The sequence below is a fragment of the Podarcis muralis genome, chromosome 10, assembly GCF_964188315.1.
Source record: "Podarcis muralis chromosome 10, rPodMur119.hap1.1, whole genome shotgun sequence".
Lineage (NCBI taxonomy): Eukaryota > Metazoa > Chordata > Lepidosauria > Squamata > Lacertidae > Podarcis > Podarcis muralis.
Window position 1 is genome coordinate 16,672,322 of NC_135664.1, and position 19,816 is coordinate 16,692,137.

The 19,816-nt window shown below is 44.4% G+C and overlaps 1 protein-coding gene across 1 annotated transcript in view; it reads right to left on the bottom strand.

Annotated features, from left to right (window-relative positions):
- The window catches only part of PLXNB2 (plexin B2), a 354,483-nt gene that overhangs the window by 9,197 nt on the left and 325,470 nt on the right, over positions 1–19,816 (bottom strand). The window contains exons 29-35 of the mRNA XM_077935826.1: positions 16,521–16,677; positions 14,636–14,736; positions 13,706–13,790; positions 8,750–8,904; positions 6,991–7,151; positions 5,245–5,392; positions 3,755–3,819 (exon numbers count right to left, since the gene is read on the bottom strand). Of these exons, the coding sequence (XP_077791952.1) occupies positions 3,755–3,819; positions 5,245–5,392; positions 6,991–7,151; positions 8,750–8,904; positions 13,706–13,790; positions 14,636–14,736; positions 16,521–16,677 (872 nt within the window). The remainder of the gene's footprint in view (positions 1–3,754; positions 3,820–5,244; positions 5,393–6,990; positions 7,152–8,749; positions 8,905–13,705; positions 13,791–14,635; positions 14,737–16,520; positions 16,678–19,816) is intronic.

Here is a 19,816-nt window from a genome sequence, read left to right on the forward strand (position 1 = left end):
TCAATAAACATGCTTGCTTCTGCACTGCTACCCAAATTCTGTCATGTTCAACAAGTATACTGAAGTATGGGGATTACCCGCCTCATTATTGAGAACTGCCAAGGCTGGCAAAAGAAGCATAGCCAAGCAAATGTTCAGTGTTTCTTACAGTCTGATCCCACAAATGCTTCTACTGAATTAAATGGAATTTAGTCCCATGTAGCTGTGCATAACATTGCAGTGTTAGACGTATTGGGCGAGGAATTAAACTTTATAGTCAGAAATAGTTGGAATTCAGGAAGTGTTACAAGTGGAATGGAGTGTATATTTTCATCTTCCTTTTTAACAGACTTCTAAATGAAGGATCTTGCAAACACCCACTCCCCAAATCTGCTTTCATCATTAATACAGTGGTGCCTCGCAAGACGAAATTAATTCGTTCCGCAAGTTTTTTCTTCTTGCGAGTTTTTCGTCTTGCGAAGCACGGTTTCCCATAGGAATGCATGGAAAATCAATCAATGCGTTCCTAAGGAGACCGTCGGGGACAGTGGGGAAGCGCCGCGTGCCTTCCCCTCTGTCCCTGTTTTAAAGCAAGGGGCAGCGGGGAGAAGATTGCTTCTCCCCGTTGCCTGCCCCGCAATCTCCGCGCCTTCCCCTCTGTCCCCTCTTTTGAAGCAAGGGGCGGAGGGGAGAAGATCGCTTCTCCCCGTTGCCGCCCCTTGCTTCAAAAGGGGTCCGGGGAGAGAGAGGAAGGCGCGCGCCTTTCCCTCTGTCCCCTCTTTTGAAGCAAGGGGCGGCAACGGGGAGAAGATCGCTTCTCCCCGTTGCCACCCCTTGCTTCAAAAGGGGTCCGGGGAGAGAGAGGAAGGCGCACGCCTTTCCCTCTGTCCCCTCTTTTGAAGCAAGGGGCGGCAACGGGGAGAAGATCGCTTCTCCCCGTTGCCGCCCCTTGCTTCAAAAGGGGTCCGGGGAGAGAGAGGAAGGCGCGCGCCTTCCCCTCTGTCCCCTCTTTTGAAGCAAGGGGCAGCGGGGAGAAGATCGCTTCTCCCCATTGCCGCCCCTTGCTTCAAAAGAGGTCCGGGGAGAAAGGGGAAGACGCCAGCATTTTAAAAAACCTCGGGACAGCGGGGGACTTCTCCGCTGTCCGGGGCAATTTTAAAATGCTGGCGGGCGGTAGTGAAGCCTTCGCTGCCACCCGCCAGCATTTTAAAAAACCTCGGGACAAAGGAGAAGTCCCCCGCTGTCCCGGGGTTTTTTTAAATGCTGCTGGGCGGCAGCGCTGCCGCCCACCAGCATTTTAAAATCACCCCGGACAGCGGAGAAGTCCTCCGCTGTCCCGGGGTTTTTAAAAAACCTCTCTGCCCCCCGCCAGGCTTCGGAGCAGCCTTCCGAAGCCTGGCGGCGGGAGGAGGTCTGAGGACAGTGGGCAAGACGCGCTGTCCCGGAGATTTCCCTATGGGCTTTCGTCTTGTGAAGGAAGCCCATAGGGAAATTCGTTTTGCGAAGCGTCTCCAAAACGGAAAACCCTTTCGTCTAGCGGGTTTTCCGTCTTGCGAGGCGTTCGTCTTGCGGGGTACCACTGTACTGAATTTAAAAATACACCAAAGTATATAGCTTTTGCAAGCAGAAGTATAACAAACAGCTCCAATGATCAAGCTTGAAAAATGTCACCAGAGACCTATACTCTAGCCTTTGAAAACTCATGCCACAAAAGAAGTTGTTAAGCCTTTAAGGTGCTACAGGACACTTAGCACTTGTGAAATACTTCTCAACATTCTTTCTTCAACTTCTGTAATGCAGTTCACTGGATAGGACATTATAAAAACCACATTTGGAAAGGGGGGGGGGAGACTAACCCCAGATTCAAAGGTTTAAAAATCATTTAACATGTTCATTAACTTGTAGAAAGCCTGACACATTTATGCCTAATTTCGTTCAGTCTGATTAAACAGATACCTGTTTTGAAACTACATATAAAGCTGTTGCAATATTTGATTTCACATCTGGATAGCAATAATGGGTGGTTATCAAGCCCAATAAGAGTGTGTGAAGCCATTTGATTAATCTAGGGTGAACTGGATTTTGTGCATCATTTCACAGATGTGTCTTGAAAAATTCAAGCAGATTTTTATTTCCAGTGTACCATTTTCTATGTACATTCGTAACTTTGCTGGGGGGAAATGCAGGGAATGTGTGAATTACTGTATTTTTCACACCATAGGACGCACTTTTTCCCTCCTAAAAAGCAAGCGAAAATGTGTGTGCGTCCTATGGAGCGAATGCAGGCTTTCGCTGAAGCCTGGAGTCGGTGCGCACCAACCCCTCTCACTCTCCAGGCTTCAGGAAGCTATCCGCTAGCCGTGGGAGACCCAGCTCTCCCACGGCTAGCGGAGCGCTGCATTAATCCCGAAGCTTGGGGCGTGCGGAGCTCAGCGCGCCCCAAGCTTCTGGGTGCCGGCAAGGTCTCGCTAGCCCTGGGAGAGCCCCGTGACGTCGCGGGGCTCTCCTAGGGCTAGCGAAGCGCCGCGCTAATCCCGAAGCTTGGGGCGTGCGGAGCTCAGCGCGCCCCAAGCTTCTGGGTGCCGGCAAGGTCTCGCTAGCCCTGGGAGAGCCCCGCGACGTCGCGGGGCTCTCCTAGGGCTAGCGAAGCGCCGCGCTAATCCCGAAGCTTGGGGCGTGCGGAGCTCAGCGCGCCCCAAGCTTCTGGGCGCCAGCAAGGTCTCCGCTAGGCTAGGCTAGTGGAGACCTTGCCGGCGCCCAGAAGCTTGGGGCGCGCTGAGCTCCGCACGCCCCAAGCTTCGGGATTAGCGCGGCGCTAGCTGTGTCTAGGCTGCGGATAGCAGCCTGCTTCCCGGAGCGTCGGGCGCCCTGAAAGCAGAGCTCCAGGCGCTTCGGGAACACACCCGCAGCGTGGGGAGCCTTGCAGGAATTCCCCACAGGGCTCCCCACGCTGCGGATAGCAGCCTGCTGCCTGGCGGGTGGGGCGCCTTGAAGCAGAGCGCCCCTTGCGCCAGGCAGACATCCGCAGAGTGGGGAGCCTTGCAGGAGTTCCCCACAGGGCTCCCCACACTGCGGATAGCAGCCTGCTGCCTGGCGGGTGGGGCGCCCTGAAGCAGAGCGCCCCTCGCGCCAGGCAGACATCAGCCAGCCCCATAAGCTCGGGGGACAGCAGGGAGGCGCAGCGCCACTATCCCGCTGTTCCTCGACCTGGTTCGGTTTCCCTGACCTGCTTTTGGGGGGGGAAATAAAGGGGAATTTTTTTCCCTTTATTTCCCCCCCAAAAAACTAGGTGCGTCCAATCGTGCGAAAAATACGGTATATGTCTGTCTTTGCCCTTAGACTCACTCCTCTTGGAACTCTCAGTATATAGCAATCTTCCCTCCAGATGTTTTGGACTGCAAGTCCCATCTGTCCCAAGCAGCATGGCTGATGAGAGTTGTAGTCACATAGAATCAAGTTGGAAGGGACCCTGAGGATCATCTAGTCCAACTCCCTGCATTGCAGGAATATGTAGCTGGTCCCGTATGGGGATCGAACCTGCAATTGTCCACAGGAACCAGGCTGGAAAAGGCCATTGTGAAGGATAGCATTATTATTGACAGAACCTGCATTCCTCCTTTGTCCAATGAGATGTTACCACTAAGTTTACCACTTCATTTTCTACCCTGTCAGCTTAATACATGGAATATTTTTTAATGAACATGTTCTGAAGTGATGATGAAATGGAATTGTTTTCTCGGTGACAAAAGCCCAGGTACAATAACTCTTTACTTACTCTTCCACCATCTTCTTATACGTCGAGATCTCTTTTGCATAGAGTAACTTATTACTCGGAGAATCCTGGGAAAAGATGATATACACAGAGCTGAGTGTTCAAGTGCAGTTGGTGTGTTAGAGATTAATTTGTAGAAAATGCACTCATGTAAATAAAGTGTGTGTGCTACCATAAACATTTGGAAAGCAGACTGTGGGTATATGTCGTTTTTGTCATATGCGAAGCCAGAGGAACCAGAGTCATGGCTGTCCAGACTGCATCCCAATCTCAGGCCACAGCACAGCATGAAAGTTGGTAGGAAGTCCTATGCTATTCCCTTCTTCCCTCTGAGATCTCATAGCTCCAGGCCAATGAAGCTGTTTAGCTTCAAGGGCAGCCTCTATCCCTAGAGCCCAGAGAGTAAGCCTTTGGGTCAGTCCAGGACCCTGAAATGTGCTGGGAGGTGGGTCTCCAGGCTGAAATACAACTATTCTCCTTCCTGCACCTAACTGGCCAAAATAATTGAATCAAAGACCAGATAAATCTAGTTAAAAACACAGCAGGCCATCTAGTGCCAAGCTATTCAGTGCAGAGTAGGTGAAAAAACAACCCACAGAGTTGAACAGCAAAAAAATCCTAACAGGCTGAAGTGACGAATTAAGTCACAAGTCATAGGTTGGGGATGGGACACGGGTGGTGCTGTGGTCTAAACCACAGAGCCTAGGGCTTGCCGATCAGAAGGTCGGCAGTTCGAATCCCCGCGACGGGGTGAGCTCCCGTTGCTCGGTCCCTGCTCCTGCCAACCTAGCAGCTCATAAGCACGTCAAAGTACAAGTAGATAAATAGGTATCGCTTTGGCGGGAAGGTAAATGGCGTTTCCGTGTGCTGCTCTGGTTCGCCATGGCTGTACGCCGGCTCCCTCAGCCAATAAAGTGAGATGAGCGCCGCAACCCCAGAGTCGGTCATGACTGAATCAAATGGTCAGGGGTCCCTTTACCTTTACCATAGGTTGGGAGGGCAGGGACTGCAAAGAGAATAAGAGGGTATGGGGAGAAGGCAAACTAGCCTTGAAATAGAGCTCTGACATTGCTTTGTCCCCACGCCCTGGATGCAGAGCACCTCAAGGGTCTGCCTCATTGGCTGAAAAGGCCACAATGTGCCCCTCTGGCACGGCAAGCCTTGTGGATATAGTGCTGTGAACAGGATGATAGGAGAAACATCCATTAAGTTTCAAAAACCAACTTGCACCTTTAATAGATAAAAAATAAGTTGCAAACAGTAATCAGCTGTTATTCTAAAAGCAATAGCAAACAACTCTTTTGAACGTGTCACTAGAGATTAAACATTGAACTTTCGCTGAAGCTTCAAAACAATATAATCATCCTTACAAGCAAAGGCAAAATGAACTGATCTATGCTCTATCTTCTATGATTACTGCTTTGTCTATCATAATGTACTTAAAACGTTCTCTCTCTCTCGCGCAGACACAGAGCAGAATGTAAAACACTTACCCTGCTTAATTTGTGCTCTGTTCTTGTGCAAGCATCCATGAAAGTCTGTGCAATAACTGACAAGGAAGCATCCACTACTTCGTGAACATGAACATCGAAGATGAAGTGGGGGTTTTTCAGTATGTTTACCCAGAACCTAAGCGGCAAGCTGTGAAGCAAGCAAAGAAATAATGCAGGCCCTTATTAAGGAGTGAAGTTAAAGTGTAGAAAATGAGGCCCTGGCAAGCAAAAGAGATTGCTCTGCTTAAAATTGCTGCAACATTATTTTCAGTTTGATTATATGCTTAAGCCACTAAGTGAATCAGTATCCACAGTGTGCTTCTGCATGCTATATTAGAAGAAAAAAAAACCAACCCAAAACAATTTGAGAGGTTTAGTCTAAAAGACACAGACGGCAGTCGCACTGCTACGTGCCCCAGAACCCCAAGAATGAGTATTTAGCAAAGCTGTATTCCTTTGTGGCAAGTCCTATGCAACAATAAGGCTGGCACTACTTAGTTGAAGTGGAGATCCTTTAACCTTCATGCTGTTGGGGTATATCACTTCAAACAGGAAGAACAGGGAAATCATCCTTGTAAACATCAAAAAGTAAGGCTGCCACATATATCTCTGTACGTTTCCTACATATTCTGTCCTCCCACCTATGTTTTTCAGGGCTGGGAACATTTTGCAACTGGCTCTGTTTTAAAGCTTTTATCTTTCTCCCTCAGCAGCTTTGTTAAGGCAGTCTGGCGTTTCCCTTCATTTTAAGGGTTGCTGCCCCAGTTTTAGAGGGCTGTGTTTGGGCAATATAGGCAGAAAGAACATCTGCTTGAAACAGTGGTTATGAACCAGGAACCATCTATTACAGACAGATATATAGAGACAGACAGACAGACAGTGTGTCCCATTTTCCAAAGACAGTCTAGTCTCATATTTACAGAAGCTGTCCTGGTTTCTGATTTGATCCCGGAGTGTCCCACTTTTCCTTAGGACATTCCTATTTTCATTGGAGAAATGTCGGAGGGTATGGAGTTATGTGATAAGTAACTATACAGCCTTTAGAAGACACCTAGGCAGCCCTGTATAGGGAAGGTTTTTTTTTACTGTTTACTGTTTTATTATGTTTCTATATGTGTTGGTTAGGGACGTAGGTGGTGCTGTGGGTTAAACCACAGAGCCTAGGACTTGCCATTCAGAAGGTCGGTGGTTCAAATCCCTGTGATGGGGTGAGCTCCCATTGCTCGGTCCCTGCTCCTGCCAACCTAGCAGTTCGAAAGCACGTCAAAGTGCAAGTAGATAAATAGGTACCACTCCGGCGGGAAGGTAAACAGCGTTTCCGTGCGCTGCTCTGGTTCGCCAGAAGCGGCTTAGTCATGCTGGCCACATGACCCGGAAGCTGTACGCCAGCTCCCTCGGCCTATAGAGCAAGCTGAGCGTGCAACCCCAGAGTCGGCCACGATTGGACCTAATAGTCAGGGGTCCCTTTACCTTTATATATGTTGGAAACCACACATAATAATAATAATAATAATAATAATAATAATAATAGAATAGGACGTTCCTATTTTCACCAGAGAAATGTTGGCAGGTATGCACACACACACACAGCTTCTGCTGAGAGCTCTGTGTGAAATGCCACACTTTCCCCTTCCACATCTGGTAAAGAGAGAGCCCTGGCTCACAGCAATAAAAAGCAATGTTGCTAGTGAATGAATGTATCGCCTTCTTCAGCCACTTCTCCCCACGAACCCTGAAAGTTCATACCTGTTCGTTTTCCAGATGTGGATAGTATCGTCGTCTTTGATATCATGCTTTTCCGCTTGCTCATCAAGAAAATCAAAGAAATATTTCACAGCTGGTGGCACAACATGCTTTGAGTCAAGTACGCTGTGAAAAAAGTTATCTACAAACTGCTGAAGTGTACCCTGAAGAAGAATTAAGGGTGGGGGGGGGGAGAAAACATACATACATGCATTAAAAATTCAGGTTATAGTGCAAGTGTAGCATTTTCAAGGATATTATTTCAAATTTACAAGAATGCTTTCTAAACTGATTTATAGTCAACTGTACAGGCCTCCGTCCCAAGTGGCCAAGGAATCACAATAGCTTGAAGTGCAGCATTTTTCATCTCTAAATGGGTAGTAAATGCTCTTATGAACATCATGAAATGAACAGCCATAAGAAATGGTCCAGGGAGCTCCGGAAACACAATTCTCTACTCTGTTTTAAAGAGGTGGGGATTTCAGTATTGTTGCTCAGGGAATGCAAAAAGCCCAACTCTGAAATAGATGGACAAGCATAGGAGGGAACTGATGGCGGAGTAATGCACTTATAATTATGCTTCCCAGATACATTCTGGTAATTACTGGCATGGACTTTTGTGATTTAGTAACCTAATTATAATAAAGCCTTGCGTTTATAGTCTCTCGTTCGTGGCTTAACATGAGGAAACTACTTTTGGATTTTAACCTTATGCAGAGAGCATGCAAGAGCCCAACCTGCTTGCCACAGGATATAAATGTGTTTATGGGAGGGGGTGGGTTATGGGCTTGTTTTGTTCTTGTTCTTAATTATCCATTTTGTTTTTTATTGTATTTTTATGCTGTGAACTGCCCTGAGGTCTTCAAATGAAGGCAGCATGCAAATTAAAATAATAATAATAATAATAATAATAATAATAATAATAATAATAATAATAGGAATCTGGCTGGCCCCCATAAGAACAGGTTGCTGGACTAGAGAAGAGTCTGCTCTAATCGATCAGGGCTCTTGTGTTTTTAGGTTTCATTAATTCCACACAACTTTGCTTTAAGGAAGTTCACACAATCTGCAGAACACATTTCTCCACCAGCCAGATGTTTTCGGATGGTGGCAACAGTGGAAGTCAATATGGACAGCTCACATTGAAGGCTACTAGAGGCAGAAATGCAAATTAAATGTCAGGTCGGCTTTGTTATGCTTTGAGTTTAACGCAGAACAGCACTGAGCTCACTGCACACTTGTATTGCATTTAACTTCTCTAGGCTCACAAGCTAGCAGGCCACTTAGTGTCAGAAGAAGGAGAAGCACAGCCACTGACAGGGGCATGAAAGGGGAGAGGCGTAGTGTCAGTGCAGGCAAACAGAACAGTGGCTGATACATGTTATGCAAATATTTATACATCACAGAAACTATTTGGGAAACATTGTGACTGTGAAAAATCTGTGAAAAATCAAAGTACAATAAGCTAACTAGCTCTGAGGTGCCTCAGGAATTGTCATGTTTCAACCGTTGTATGTGCTGGCCAATTTGTGAAGACAATCCTAGGTTTAACACCTCTAATGTTTCTGACAATAAACACAAAGTGTATTATTTATGTAACTAAAAATACAGACTCATAAACACAAGAGAAAGCTATTGTTTTTAAATTAAATCTGAGCCCTAAAGAAGGATTCCACACAGTAAGTTACTATTTACACTTAACACCCCGAATTATGAGTACCTCCTAGAGATGATGGCAATTAACTTGATGTCTCCATCTTACCTTCACAGAGAGGAGTCTTGTCAGGTAGATTTCTGTAATAGCTTTGGTTCTCTCCTTCTCTTTCATGCTTCCTCTTTTTGATTTGCCTTCATCAACTTCATCTGCCGGCCGAACTAGATGCCAGATCTTATTCTCCTCTTCCAACAATGCACGCCCTGAAAATAGCAAAAGTGACACATTTCAAAACAATCACATTAAAATTAAATCCACTGGCCGTGCGCCGATTGCCGTGCCATGAATCATGTGCCAGAGGACTGTGACTAATCTGCATATTTAGTTGCCTGTAATTAATATTATTTGCATTTCATAAACATGAAGGTGCCGAACTAACAAAAGTGCTGATGCTTTTCTTCAACGCGCCTGCTCAGGTCTTATTTGAAAAAACAGGTCTTATAAAAAACCATGCTTTAAAACACAAGTGCAGTCTACTAGAGCTCCGGGGCAGAATTGCAACTCCTGTACAGGCTTCTAAATGAGCGGGAGCTTCCTATTCCCAGCAACAATAAGGAATTGTCCATTTATCTAATGGGATTTGGAGTGTGGCACATTCAGCAATATCTATGTACAGGGGTACCTCGGGCTACAGACGCTTCAGGTTACAGACTCCGCTAACCCAGAAATAGTACCTTGGGTTAAGAACTTTGCTTCAGGATGAGAACAGAAATCGTGCAGCAGCGGCATGGCGGCAGCGGGAGGCCCCATTAGCTAAAGTGGTGCTTCAGGTTAAGAACAGTTTCAGGTTAAGAACAGACCTCCAGAATGAATTAAGTTCTTAACCCGATGTACCACTGTATATGATGTAGAAACTGTCTCTACTTGCTTGTCCCATGTGTGCACCAGAATGCTACATAACTCTAAATTCTATTTTAGCGTGTCAGAACGTTCCCCTCCTGGGCGTGTTTTCCCTCACTCTCTTTTCCCTACGAGGCATGCTTTCAAATGTTAACCATTTCCAGGGAGGTTGAGATGTTGGCCTGTTGCGGAGAAGCATGGGGAAGGCAGCGCTGTGCGGCATGTGGTGGTAGAGGCAGCCCAACACTCCTGCAGTGACACATCACGCTGAGCTGCCCACTGTCGAGATGTACGGAAGCCCCACATGAAGCACTCAGGAGTCAAGCTGTATTCTAAGTAGGGCTTTATTCCAGTTGCAGTCTTGCATAAAGCAGTCTCCTTAAGTCAACTGTACCTCTTTATACGAGTTGGCTATAGACCGACGAGGCAGCTCCCCACTCTCATGACACTGACTCATCACGTAGGGCTGTGACATGCGTCCTGGGGGCGCGGCGCCCAGCGCAGGCAGGGGGGCAGCTGCGATGGCACCCCACCGGTATCACATTGCCGGCGGCTCCTCCCACACTCCTCTTCCTCTGCCAGTGGCTCTTCCCCAGACTCAACTCTCAGGCCCCTGACTCTTGGCCTGGTGCCCCTGAGAGCCCAGTGCCCCACACCCCTAGCACCTATGGGTAAGATGGCCCTGTACCCACAACACTCCAATGGTAAACGCCAATGACCGATCCGGGCCACCTTACTGACTGCTACTGGATTACGGAGAGATGGAGATGCCAGCTAAGTTTCCTCTTCAAATCTCCTATCAGATGACGTTAGAAAAGCTGCTTTCTCTCAGAATCACAGTACACAACATGGTGATAATACCAAACTTCCTTACAAAGATATAGGCTACCAAAGTAATGTACGTGAAGCATTCTGAGCACCCCAAAGCGCTTACACAAAATACTTGCTTATTACTGCCAATGTAATAAAGAGCATTGGCAGGAGAAGGAATTTGATGGAAGTCCAGACTAACCAATCTTTATTTGTGAACTGAGATGAAAAAATAAAATAAAAAATCGGGATAAATCAAACTAATTTCTTTCCAAGTCCCACCGAAAAGAACAGGAATGCCACAGGAGTCGCACATTTGTGAAACTCCCATTCATTCCATCATGTCATTTGGCAATGCGAAATTTTACTGCACTTAATTCTCTAGACTTTATAATCAATTAACACATCACTGTCTAGAAAAAGAAAGAAAGAAAGAAAGAAAGAACACTATTTCTAAAGGATTTGGACATCGTTCCACATTTTTTGGAAAGAGATGTAAACCCATTCTCCTTGTATATTATTAGTGGAAACCAACTTTAAAAAGTCTAGGTTCATATGAAATGACTTCAATAAAAACAGCCAAACCTAAGCATACAAAAGTCCTTTTCAAGTCTTTTTTTTTTTTTTTTTGGTAAAATTGGCAGAGGTGGGCTCTGTATTCAGGCCTCATAACAGCATGTTGCTTCTTTTTCTGGGGTGGGGGAACATTTCTTCTCTTTTTACGCAACAAAGAACTCCACAAATCACTGTCGGTTCAAGCTCTAGCTCTCCACTGGCTCTCTAACATTTTATAGCTTTCCAAATAAACAAGCTGGCATTGGATAATTCTAAGAGACCTAAGCACTAATGAAAAGAAACATTAGCTAGGAATGAAATATTACCTTTCCAGAATTCCCCTGAAAGCTATTTCCTGTGCAAAAAAAAGGTCACTGAGTGGTTGGAAGCCTTCATCTTTCAACTCAATAGATCATTTTTGCTACCTGATACAGCTCTCAGCATACATGTTATCAGAATTTCCTGCTTTTAGTCTATCGCTAAGTAGATCCTGGTTCAAACGGCCTCTTGGTTTCAAGATATATTTTCATCTGTGCATCTATACACAAACCCGAAAAACCTACTTTTTCATTTTCAATTTTATTTATGTAACCCACAAAGAATAGAAACTTTAAAAAATGGATTGACAAACTCTGGAAAGCTTTTATCATCAATTTGCATTTAAGCAACCACATTTAGAAAGCAGTAACACATAAAAAAACAACCAGGCAACTGCTTTCCTCAAAGAACTGAAATGCTATTGACACACCAGTTCCAAAGAACCTTTAGTGAGAGTGCCCTGTATCCAACTTGTTCTCTGTTATGGTAGGAGCCAGAGGACAAAAAGCCTCATCATATTGGGTCCCAAATAAGGAATGAATGCTAATATCCAATATTCTGGGCTTTGCCCACACAGAAAAACCCCCACAGATGTTGAAAATGCAGATTTATCTGACTGCTTCCCATTGACAGACACCAGGACAAGGAACCTGCTGGGATGCATCACAAAACACACTGCCTATTTCTGCACAGTTTGTGCATTTAAATTCCATACCACCAGAGGAATCATTTAGTCTCTGGTCTAAAGAATGATGCATGTGTCAAAGGCATGACTTATTACAGCCCAAATCAGGACCGGCCCTATCGTTATGTGGGCATTGAATCTAAGGAGATGCCTTGACTCCGGTTCCACATAAATGTCTTTCCTTTACTTTCATATGTAAAGGTAAAGGGCCCCCTGACCATTAGGTCCAGTCGTGAGCTACTCTGGGGTTGTGGCGCTCATCTCGCTTTATTGGCCGAGGGATCCAGCCTACAGCTTCTGGGTCATGTGGCCAGCATGACTAAGCTACTTCTGACGAACCAGAGCAGTTCACAGAAACGCCGTTTACCTTCCCACCGGAGTGGTACCTATTTATCTACTTGCACTTTGATGTGCTTTCAAACTGCTAGGTTGGCAGGAGCAGGGATCGAGCAATGGGACCTCACCCAGTCGCAGGGATTCAAAGCGCCGACCTTCTGATCGGCAAGTCCTAGGCTCTCTGGTTTAACCCACAGCGCCACCAGCGTCCCTTTTATTACTTTCATAGGAAGTAATAAAAGTAGTGCCCTTGGGGAATGCATGTAGTTAGAAGCTACACCTACTTCCTGCCCCTTAGCCTAGGTTGGCACAACCTTCACTAGTGTGTGTGTGCTTATAATGTCCATCAACACAGAGCTTAGTATAAGAGTCCCCAGGAGTTGACACAGCCCAAGTCTTCATAACACTGAATATTTCAGTGATATTTTAATAGCTTCAAAAACCAAATGGGCAAAACCAGAGTGCCTGTACATAGGCACAAATTTCTAGCCCATTCTATCGTGGGCCTAATGAATGCTAGAAGCATCTGATGCTGAGCACGGATGATGGTAAACTGGAATTAGTTCCATGAATGAATATCCACTGGAATATCCCTCGAAGAATGTGATATGAAATAATAATACAATGGTACCTAGGGTTAAGAATTTAATTCGTTCTGGAGGTCGATTCTTAACCTGAAATTGTTCTTAACCTGAGGTACCACTTTAGCTAATGGGGCCTCCCGCTGCCACCGTACGATTTCTGTTCTCATCCTGAAGCAAAGTTCTTAACCTGAGGTACTGTTTCTGGGTTAGCAGAATCTGTAACCTGAAGCGTCTGTAAACCAAGGTACCACTGTGATGGCAAATGTTTAAAAATCCCCCACAAGCGCAGGACCATTGAGCAGCATGCAAATATCTGAATGTTGCAGCTGACGTGTTTAGGAAGCACATGGTAAAAAATGGGCACAACTGGTGGAAAGAGAAAATTTAACTAACTAAAAAAAAACCAATATCCTTAGAACTTACGTTAAGTAATAGAATGATCTCTTAACAGGGTACTACAGTGGTACCTCGGGTTACATACATGTCAGGTTACATACGCTTCAGGTTACAGACTCTGCTAACAGAAATTGTGCTCCAGCGGTGCAGCGGCAGCAGCAGGCCCCATTAGCATGACTAAGCTGTTTCTGGAGAACCAGAGCAGTGCACGGAAATGCCGTTTACCTTCCCACCGGAGTGGTACCTATTTATCTACTTGCACTTGACATGCTTTGAACTGCTAGGTTGGCAGGAGCAGGGACCGAGGAACAGGAGCTCACCCCATCGCGGGGATTCGAACCGCCGACCTTCTGATAGGCAAGTCCTAGGCTCTGTGGCTTAACCCACAGCGCCACCCGCGTCCCTAACATTAGCATTACCCACTGGTAATATGTTGAGTGCTCTTCTGGAGCCTTAAGAGAAGCAACAGATGATACTTACTTTCCTCTGGCATGTCTTGCTGATGGTCCTCTGGCTGTTGGGAGACCCCCATTTTCGACAAGATGAGAGTAGCACCATCCCGTACCTTTAACAAAATACACAGGAGGGAATCGCTAAGAACATCCAAAGTAAATCTTACTTCTGCAAAATATCTACTTCCTATTAAAGCAGTGCATACAATGTATGTGTGTGTGTCTGTCTGTGTGTGTATGTGTGTGTGTGGAATCAATTCACTATCCCTCACAAACCCATTCCTTTCCTTACATTGTTTCAAATTGTTCGTTAAGATGTCCACATGGAGCACTTGCAGACAAAAAGATTTATTCCTTCATTTCATAATGGAAGGGGCACTCCAGATATACCTCCGTTTGTGTACATGAAGCTGTGCCCAGCTTTGAAGTGAGCTGGGAAAGATATTATGTCAGAGAATCAAGAGTTATAATCTAGTGACTATTTTTTTAAATAAGAAGAAAAATCCATCGCGCAACTCAAAATTCAGTCTTTCAGATTCTCTGAACTACGGGAAACTGAAACTCACTAAAGAGCAGAGAAGATGCATTGCATTTGTGAAGTATGAAAGTGTTACGGGAAGCGCATCTTGCCTTGGGCATAATTGACAGTCAGTCTTGAGTACTGGCAATATACAAAGCTAACTTTTATCCCGAGCAAAGAATATGCCTCGGTTTCAAAAGAGGCTGTATCTTGTCCTCCTAACTGATGAGGCACTCCATAATCGCCCAGTTGCAGCAAATGCCAACGTATTTTTGGAACCTTTTAGGATTTATAGTCTGGCCTTTGCAAAGGCAACAGAAAAGATCTACTCATAGATTTGATAGGAGAAGGAGTACACGTTGTCTCAGCCAGTTTTTTTAAAAAAGAAAAGCTGTGTGTTACCAAAAAGCAATCAACAGATACAAACAACTTCCTTACATTATAGTGCATCAGGGTATTGATGCGTTTCCACCTGCCGTCTCTTTGGGACGTTAAATCCAAGTCGGAGAGTATCTGTGCAGTAGAGCCCGGACGCCACTCTGAGGAGCAATTACGAGAAAACAACAACACATTGTATATTGTATCGGTGTGCAACTAAACATAATTCACATCCGAAATGAGTTTTCCATTTAGTAAACCGCTGAAGCATTGCAAAGGTTCCCAATATCTGCTCTCTACCCTACCCCCAAATTAGCCCTGCTTTAAAAGAAAAACAAATCGTCTTCATCTCCTGAACAAAATATGAAAAATGCGAAACGAGTTTGCATGCAGTGATTTACCCCAAAACACATCTCCCAAAAAACAGTGCTGTAAAAATAGTCAAAATCTTGAACAGTGACTCATAACGCAAGTAGCAAAGTGAACAGCTTATTTATGGGTCCAGCTTTTCAGAATACATGTACAGAATTACTGAGACTAAGTTCCTTTAAGGCATTTCTGTTTGTTAGTCATGATGAGTAAGCTTACTTTTGATCACTTAATTGCTTTGAGGTATTGTTGTTGTTGTTGTTTTACAAACAAGCAGTATATACCGTATTTTTCGCTCTATAACACGCACCTGAACATAACACACACATCGTTTTTAGAGGAGGAAAACAAGGGAAAAAATTCTGAATGAAACAGTGGATGTATCATTTTTGTGCTTCATGCTGTGGCCACAGACATGTGATCTGATGGTGAATTTGGGGTAGCTCAATGCAAAGATCCTGAGGATCCATGTGGATCCATGCTTTTTAACCACATTTTTGCACCATTGCAGCCCCAGGCAACAGTGGGTGTGTGATTTTGGGGGGGCAGGCTGCTATGTGATCTGATGGTGAATTTGGGGTGGCCCAATCCAAAGATCCTGAGGATCCATGTGGATCCATGCTTTTTAACCACGTTTTTGCACCATTGCAGCCCCAGGCAACATTGGGTGTGTGATTTTTGGGGGGCAGGCTGCTATGTGATCTGATGGTGAATTTGGGGTGGCCCAATGCAAAGATCCTGAGGATCCATGTGGATCCATGCTTTGTAACTACATTTTAAGTGGGGAGGGAAGGAAAAACACAGAAGGGACAAGAGAGCGGTGTGCAGAGAAGCAGCTGGCTAAGAATGCAGGAGAGGGATTTAACGGGAGGGAGGAAAGAAAAGCAAAAGTTTCCCCAAACCGAAGCCAGCTCTCTCTCTCCTGCATGTTTTCTGGCTGCCTGCGAGGAGCACGGAGAGGAATTAGAAGGAAAGACCTCTGCTTTCCCCTCTGCTTGCCTGGAGGGGAGGGGATTTGCCTGCTCTTTGTTCCGTTTGAGCAAACACAGCAACGAAACAGAGGAGGGTGGCCAGTAAGACCCTGAGGCAGAATGCAGGAAAGCAGCCACTTCCTCTTTTCAGGCTTCCCTCTCCGACACAACGCACGATTTAATTTTTGCTTATTTTTGTTCCTGCGCTCCCCTAATCGGCTCCAGGGAGCCCCCACATTCGCTCCATAACACGCACAGACATTTCCCCTTCCTTTTTAGGAGAAAAAAACTGCGTGTAATAGAGAGAAAAATACGGTAATTTGTACGAAACAAAGAAACAAACCTGTTAACAGGCCTTTGTTCCGTCGACAACTAAGCCGAATTATAGACTATTACGCTGGATTACTTCTTTGTGAATAGGTCCAAAATATTCTAAACCAAAGGCTTTCCATATAGGTCAATATTTAAAATAATTTATTAACACAAATATAAAAGAACAAGAGTACAAGAGCTTGCTAAATCTAGGTCCTTCCTGTTAGTATCCCCTTTTGACACCAATGCATTTATTAAATGGCATTAATAAAAGAAGCAGAACCGAAACATACCAAGAACGACATTATCAGGCTTTGGCCAGTGCGAATGAGGCAGATTTCGATAGACTTGGTCAATGATCTTTTCTTTCACTTGTGAAATAGTATCACAGTTGAGCACTTTTACAGGAACAGATTCTGTGCCTTCATCTTGTACAATCACATTCACAGTCTGAAGGGTAGGAAATAACATGGTTATACAAATTAGACAAGGGGAAAAAAAATCAATGCTTGTACTTATTAATTCCAAAAGATCAAAAATTTAGACACCTGTACAAAACCTTGTATGCCATCAACTCCATAAAAAAAAGACAAGGTGAGAAAAAAAAATAGTCAATGAGCCATTTCAGTCTCCACACCATTTTCCCTATTCCACGTATACAGAAAAGAGCCTTCAGTGGATGTTCTTAAATACAGTGTATTTCTATACCACTGGTATTGTATCTTGGGGACTTCTTAAAAGCAGGTTTCAAACAGATACAAGTTATTAGAACTATCTACCATCTGTGGCTGCTTAAATAATGAATTTCTTAAACAGAAGAAATCCACATTTTTAAAATTTATTGCACTTTCAAAACAAAAGAGAAAGTGCTTGTCAGGATAGTGAAGTTGTTGGAAATATTTTTTTTCTGGTTCCGGAGACATTCCTGTTCTTATAGGACTACAGAATCTTCAAGCATGAAGCATCTATCAATTTTAAATAATAGGTATTTAAGCCTGTAATTACAGGTGGCACATTTAGTCTACAGAGTCAAATATTGGGTGGTTATTTTGTTGGACTTTTGATTATAATTTTTAAAAATCTTACTGCAGCTATAATTGCATTTTGTTTTTATGTGCTATAACCTGCCCTGATACCTCATAGTGAGGGGCAGGCAAGAAAACTGACAAGAAAACTATACCTTTTCTGCTCGCATATGTATCAGTATGAGTTTCATTCCAAATTACAGCTTTGGATTAACCAAGCTGTATTTCCTATATTTCCCTATCTCTATACAGTATTTATGGTTGAATGAATTATATAAATGAATGAATTATATGAATTATAGTGCTGGAGGAGACTCTTGAGAGTCCCATGGACTGCAAGAAGATCAAACCTATCCATTCTTAAAGAAATCAGCCCTGAGTGCTCACTGGAAGGACAGATCCTGAAGCTGAGACTCCAATACTTTGGCCACCTCATGAGAAGAGAAGACTCCCTGGAAAAGACCCTGATGTTGGGAAAGATGGAGGGCACAAGGAGAAGGGGACGACAGAGGACGAGATGATTGGACAGTGTTCTCGAAGCTACCAGCATGAGTTTGACCAAACTGTGGGAGGCAGTGGAAGACAGAAGTGCCTGGCGTGCTCTGGTCCATGGGGTCACGAAGAGTCAGACACGACTAAACGACTAAACAACAACATACAGTATTTAAGGGTTCTGGCTGTGCTGAACTAGCATAGGGAAATGTCCCCAAATACTGACCTTGGATCCACAAGACTGCCACTTATCATATTGGCAAGAAAGGGAGCATTTATACATACCTGATTAAATGGTATGGCAGATTAATGTTGGTAATTAACTTTGCTAGCAATTACTTTTTCTGCTATTACGGTCCTCTGCTTTTCAGACCGAAAGGACTGGGAAAGCACGCAATTCTAATAACCAAGAAAATAGACGTGGCAATATATTTATTTTCTGTCTCCCACCCATAGACACAATGCTGAATGGTTATTCAGCACCAGCAGAACAGAACTGGGGTGGTAGAAGAAAAGATTGAGGCAATAGAGTGAGTCATTTAAAAATAAAAGAGAGGGAGAGACCCCAAGTAAACTTTCGGAGTTAGACAGTATTTGGGCCAACCCACGAATATTAGTAACCAATCAAATAGTAAAACAAAAAACCCAGCCTCTTTATTTTTATTCATTTATAGAAGTATTTATATACCACCAAATCATGAAAAATATCAAGGGGGTATACAATATATTCAATAAAATACTGTTTAAAAATCCCAAATAATCACTAAATGTCTAATCAAGAAAATGTAAACAGCTTCAAGTGACACCTGAAAATCATTCGTGGTTTTCCCTACTAAATCTTGGCTAGAAAAGTATTCCATGGCACAGGATGGTGACATTAAACGCCCAACTTCTAGTTGAGGTCGGCTGGGATTCTGAAACATGGTGGACAGCTAACAGAGTTCTTTCTGGATGTTCTCAGCAATCAAGCTGGGATATAAAGACTCAGGGGAGTCCTTAAGGCATTCTGCACCCAAGAGGTCCAGGGCTCCGTATATATATTAACACATGCCATATATTTATAACAGCATAAAGAGACTGAGGGATGGGGCAAGTTTTGCTTGCACTCTTCTGTTCACTCAAAACAGCAGTGCTGACTGTTTTCCCATGCTGTTTTATTTTTCTTTTATTAAAATATATCCCTCCCCTTTCCCCTTGATTTGAACTGTCAAGATTTGAAAAGTTATATACTATGTCTAAAAGTCTTACAAACTCCCTGCTCTTCCCATACTCCCCCCAACATTCTCTTTCCTGAAAAATATATTAAATGTGCTTTCAAACATCACTTTGTAAGTGTTTTTTATTAAGTTTCTCCTGATGCCACAGTTGTGCCATGGCACAAGTCGCTGTCAAACAAAATGAAATCGTTTCTAGTAATGCCAATAAACTTGGGAGAATTTCCCCAGCAGTGTGATTTTTCTAGATGAAGAATATGACAGCACACTTCTGCAAAGTCCAGTCCCATGGTCTGTTCGTATACACTACGTTTTTAAATCTTTCATAAGCAAGTCGGAGCCGAACGAGATGCAATGTAGCAATGTGCCTTTGTACAGAATCACAGAATTGGGACCCCATAGGTCATCCAATCCAACCCCCTGCAGTGCAGGGATCTCAGCTAAATCAGGCATGGTGGAGGAAAATTTAACCCTTTCCTCCCCTGCTTCAGGCCTAAGGAATTTTAATCCCTCCTCTGAAGCAAATACTTGAATCCAGAGGAAATTCCCCATTGCAGCCAATGGGGGATTTCTCCCCAAAACCAACTTCTCAAGAGGGATTTTTAAACAAACAAACAAACAAACAAACCTGCATATTTGATGCAGAGATACTTGGCTCTCAGGTAAGGGACCCCTGACCATTAGGTCCAGTCGTGACCGACTCTGGGGTTGCGGCGCTCATCTTGCTTTAGTGGCTGAGGGAGCCAGTGTACAGCTTCCGGGTCATGTGGCCAGCATGACTAAGCCGCTTCTGGCAAACCAGAGCAGTGCACAAAAACACCGTTTACCTTCCCGCCGGAGCGGTACCTATTTATCTAC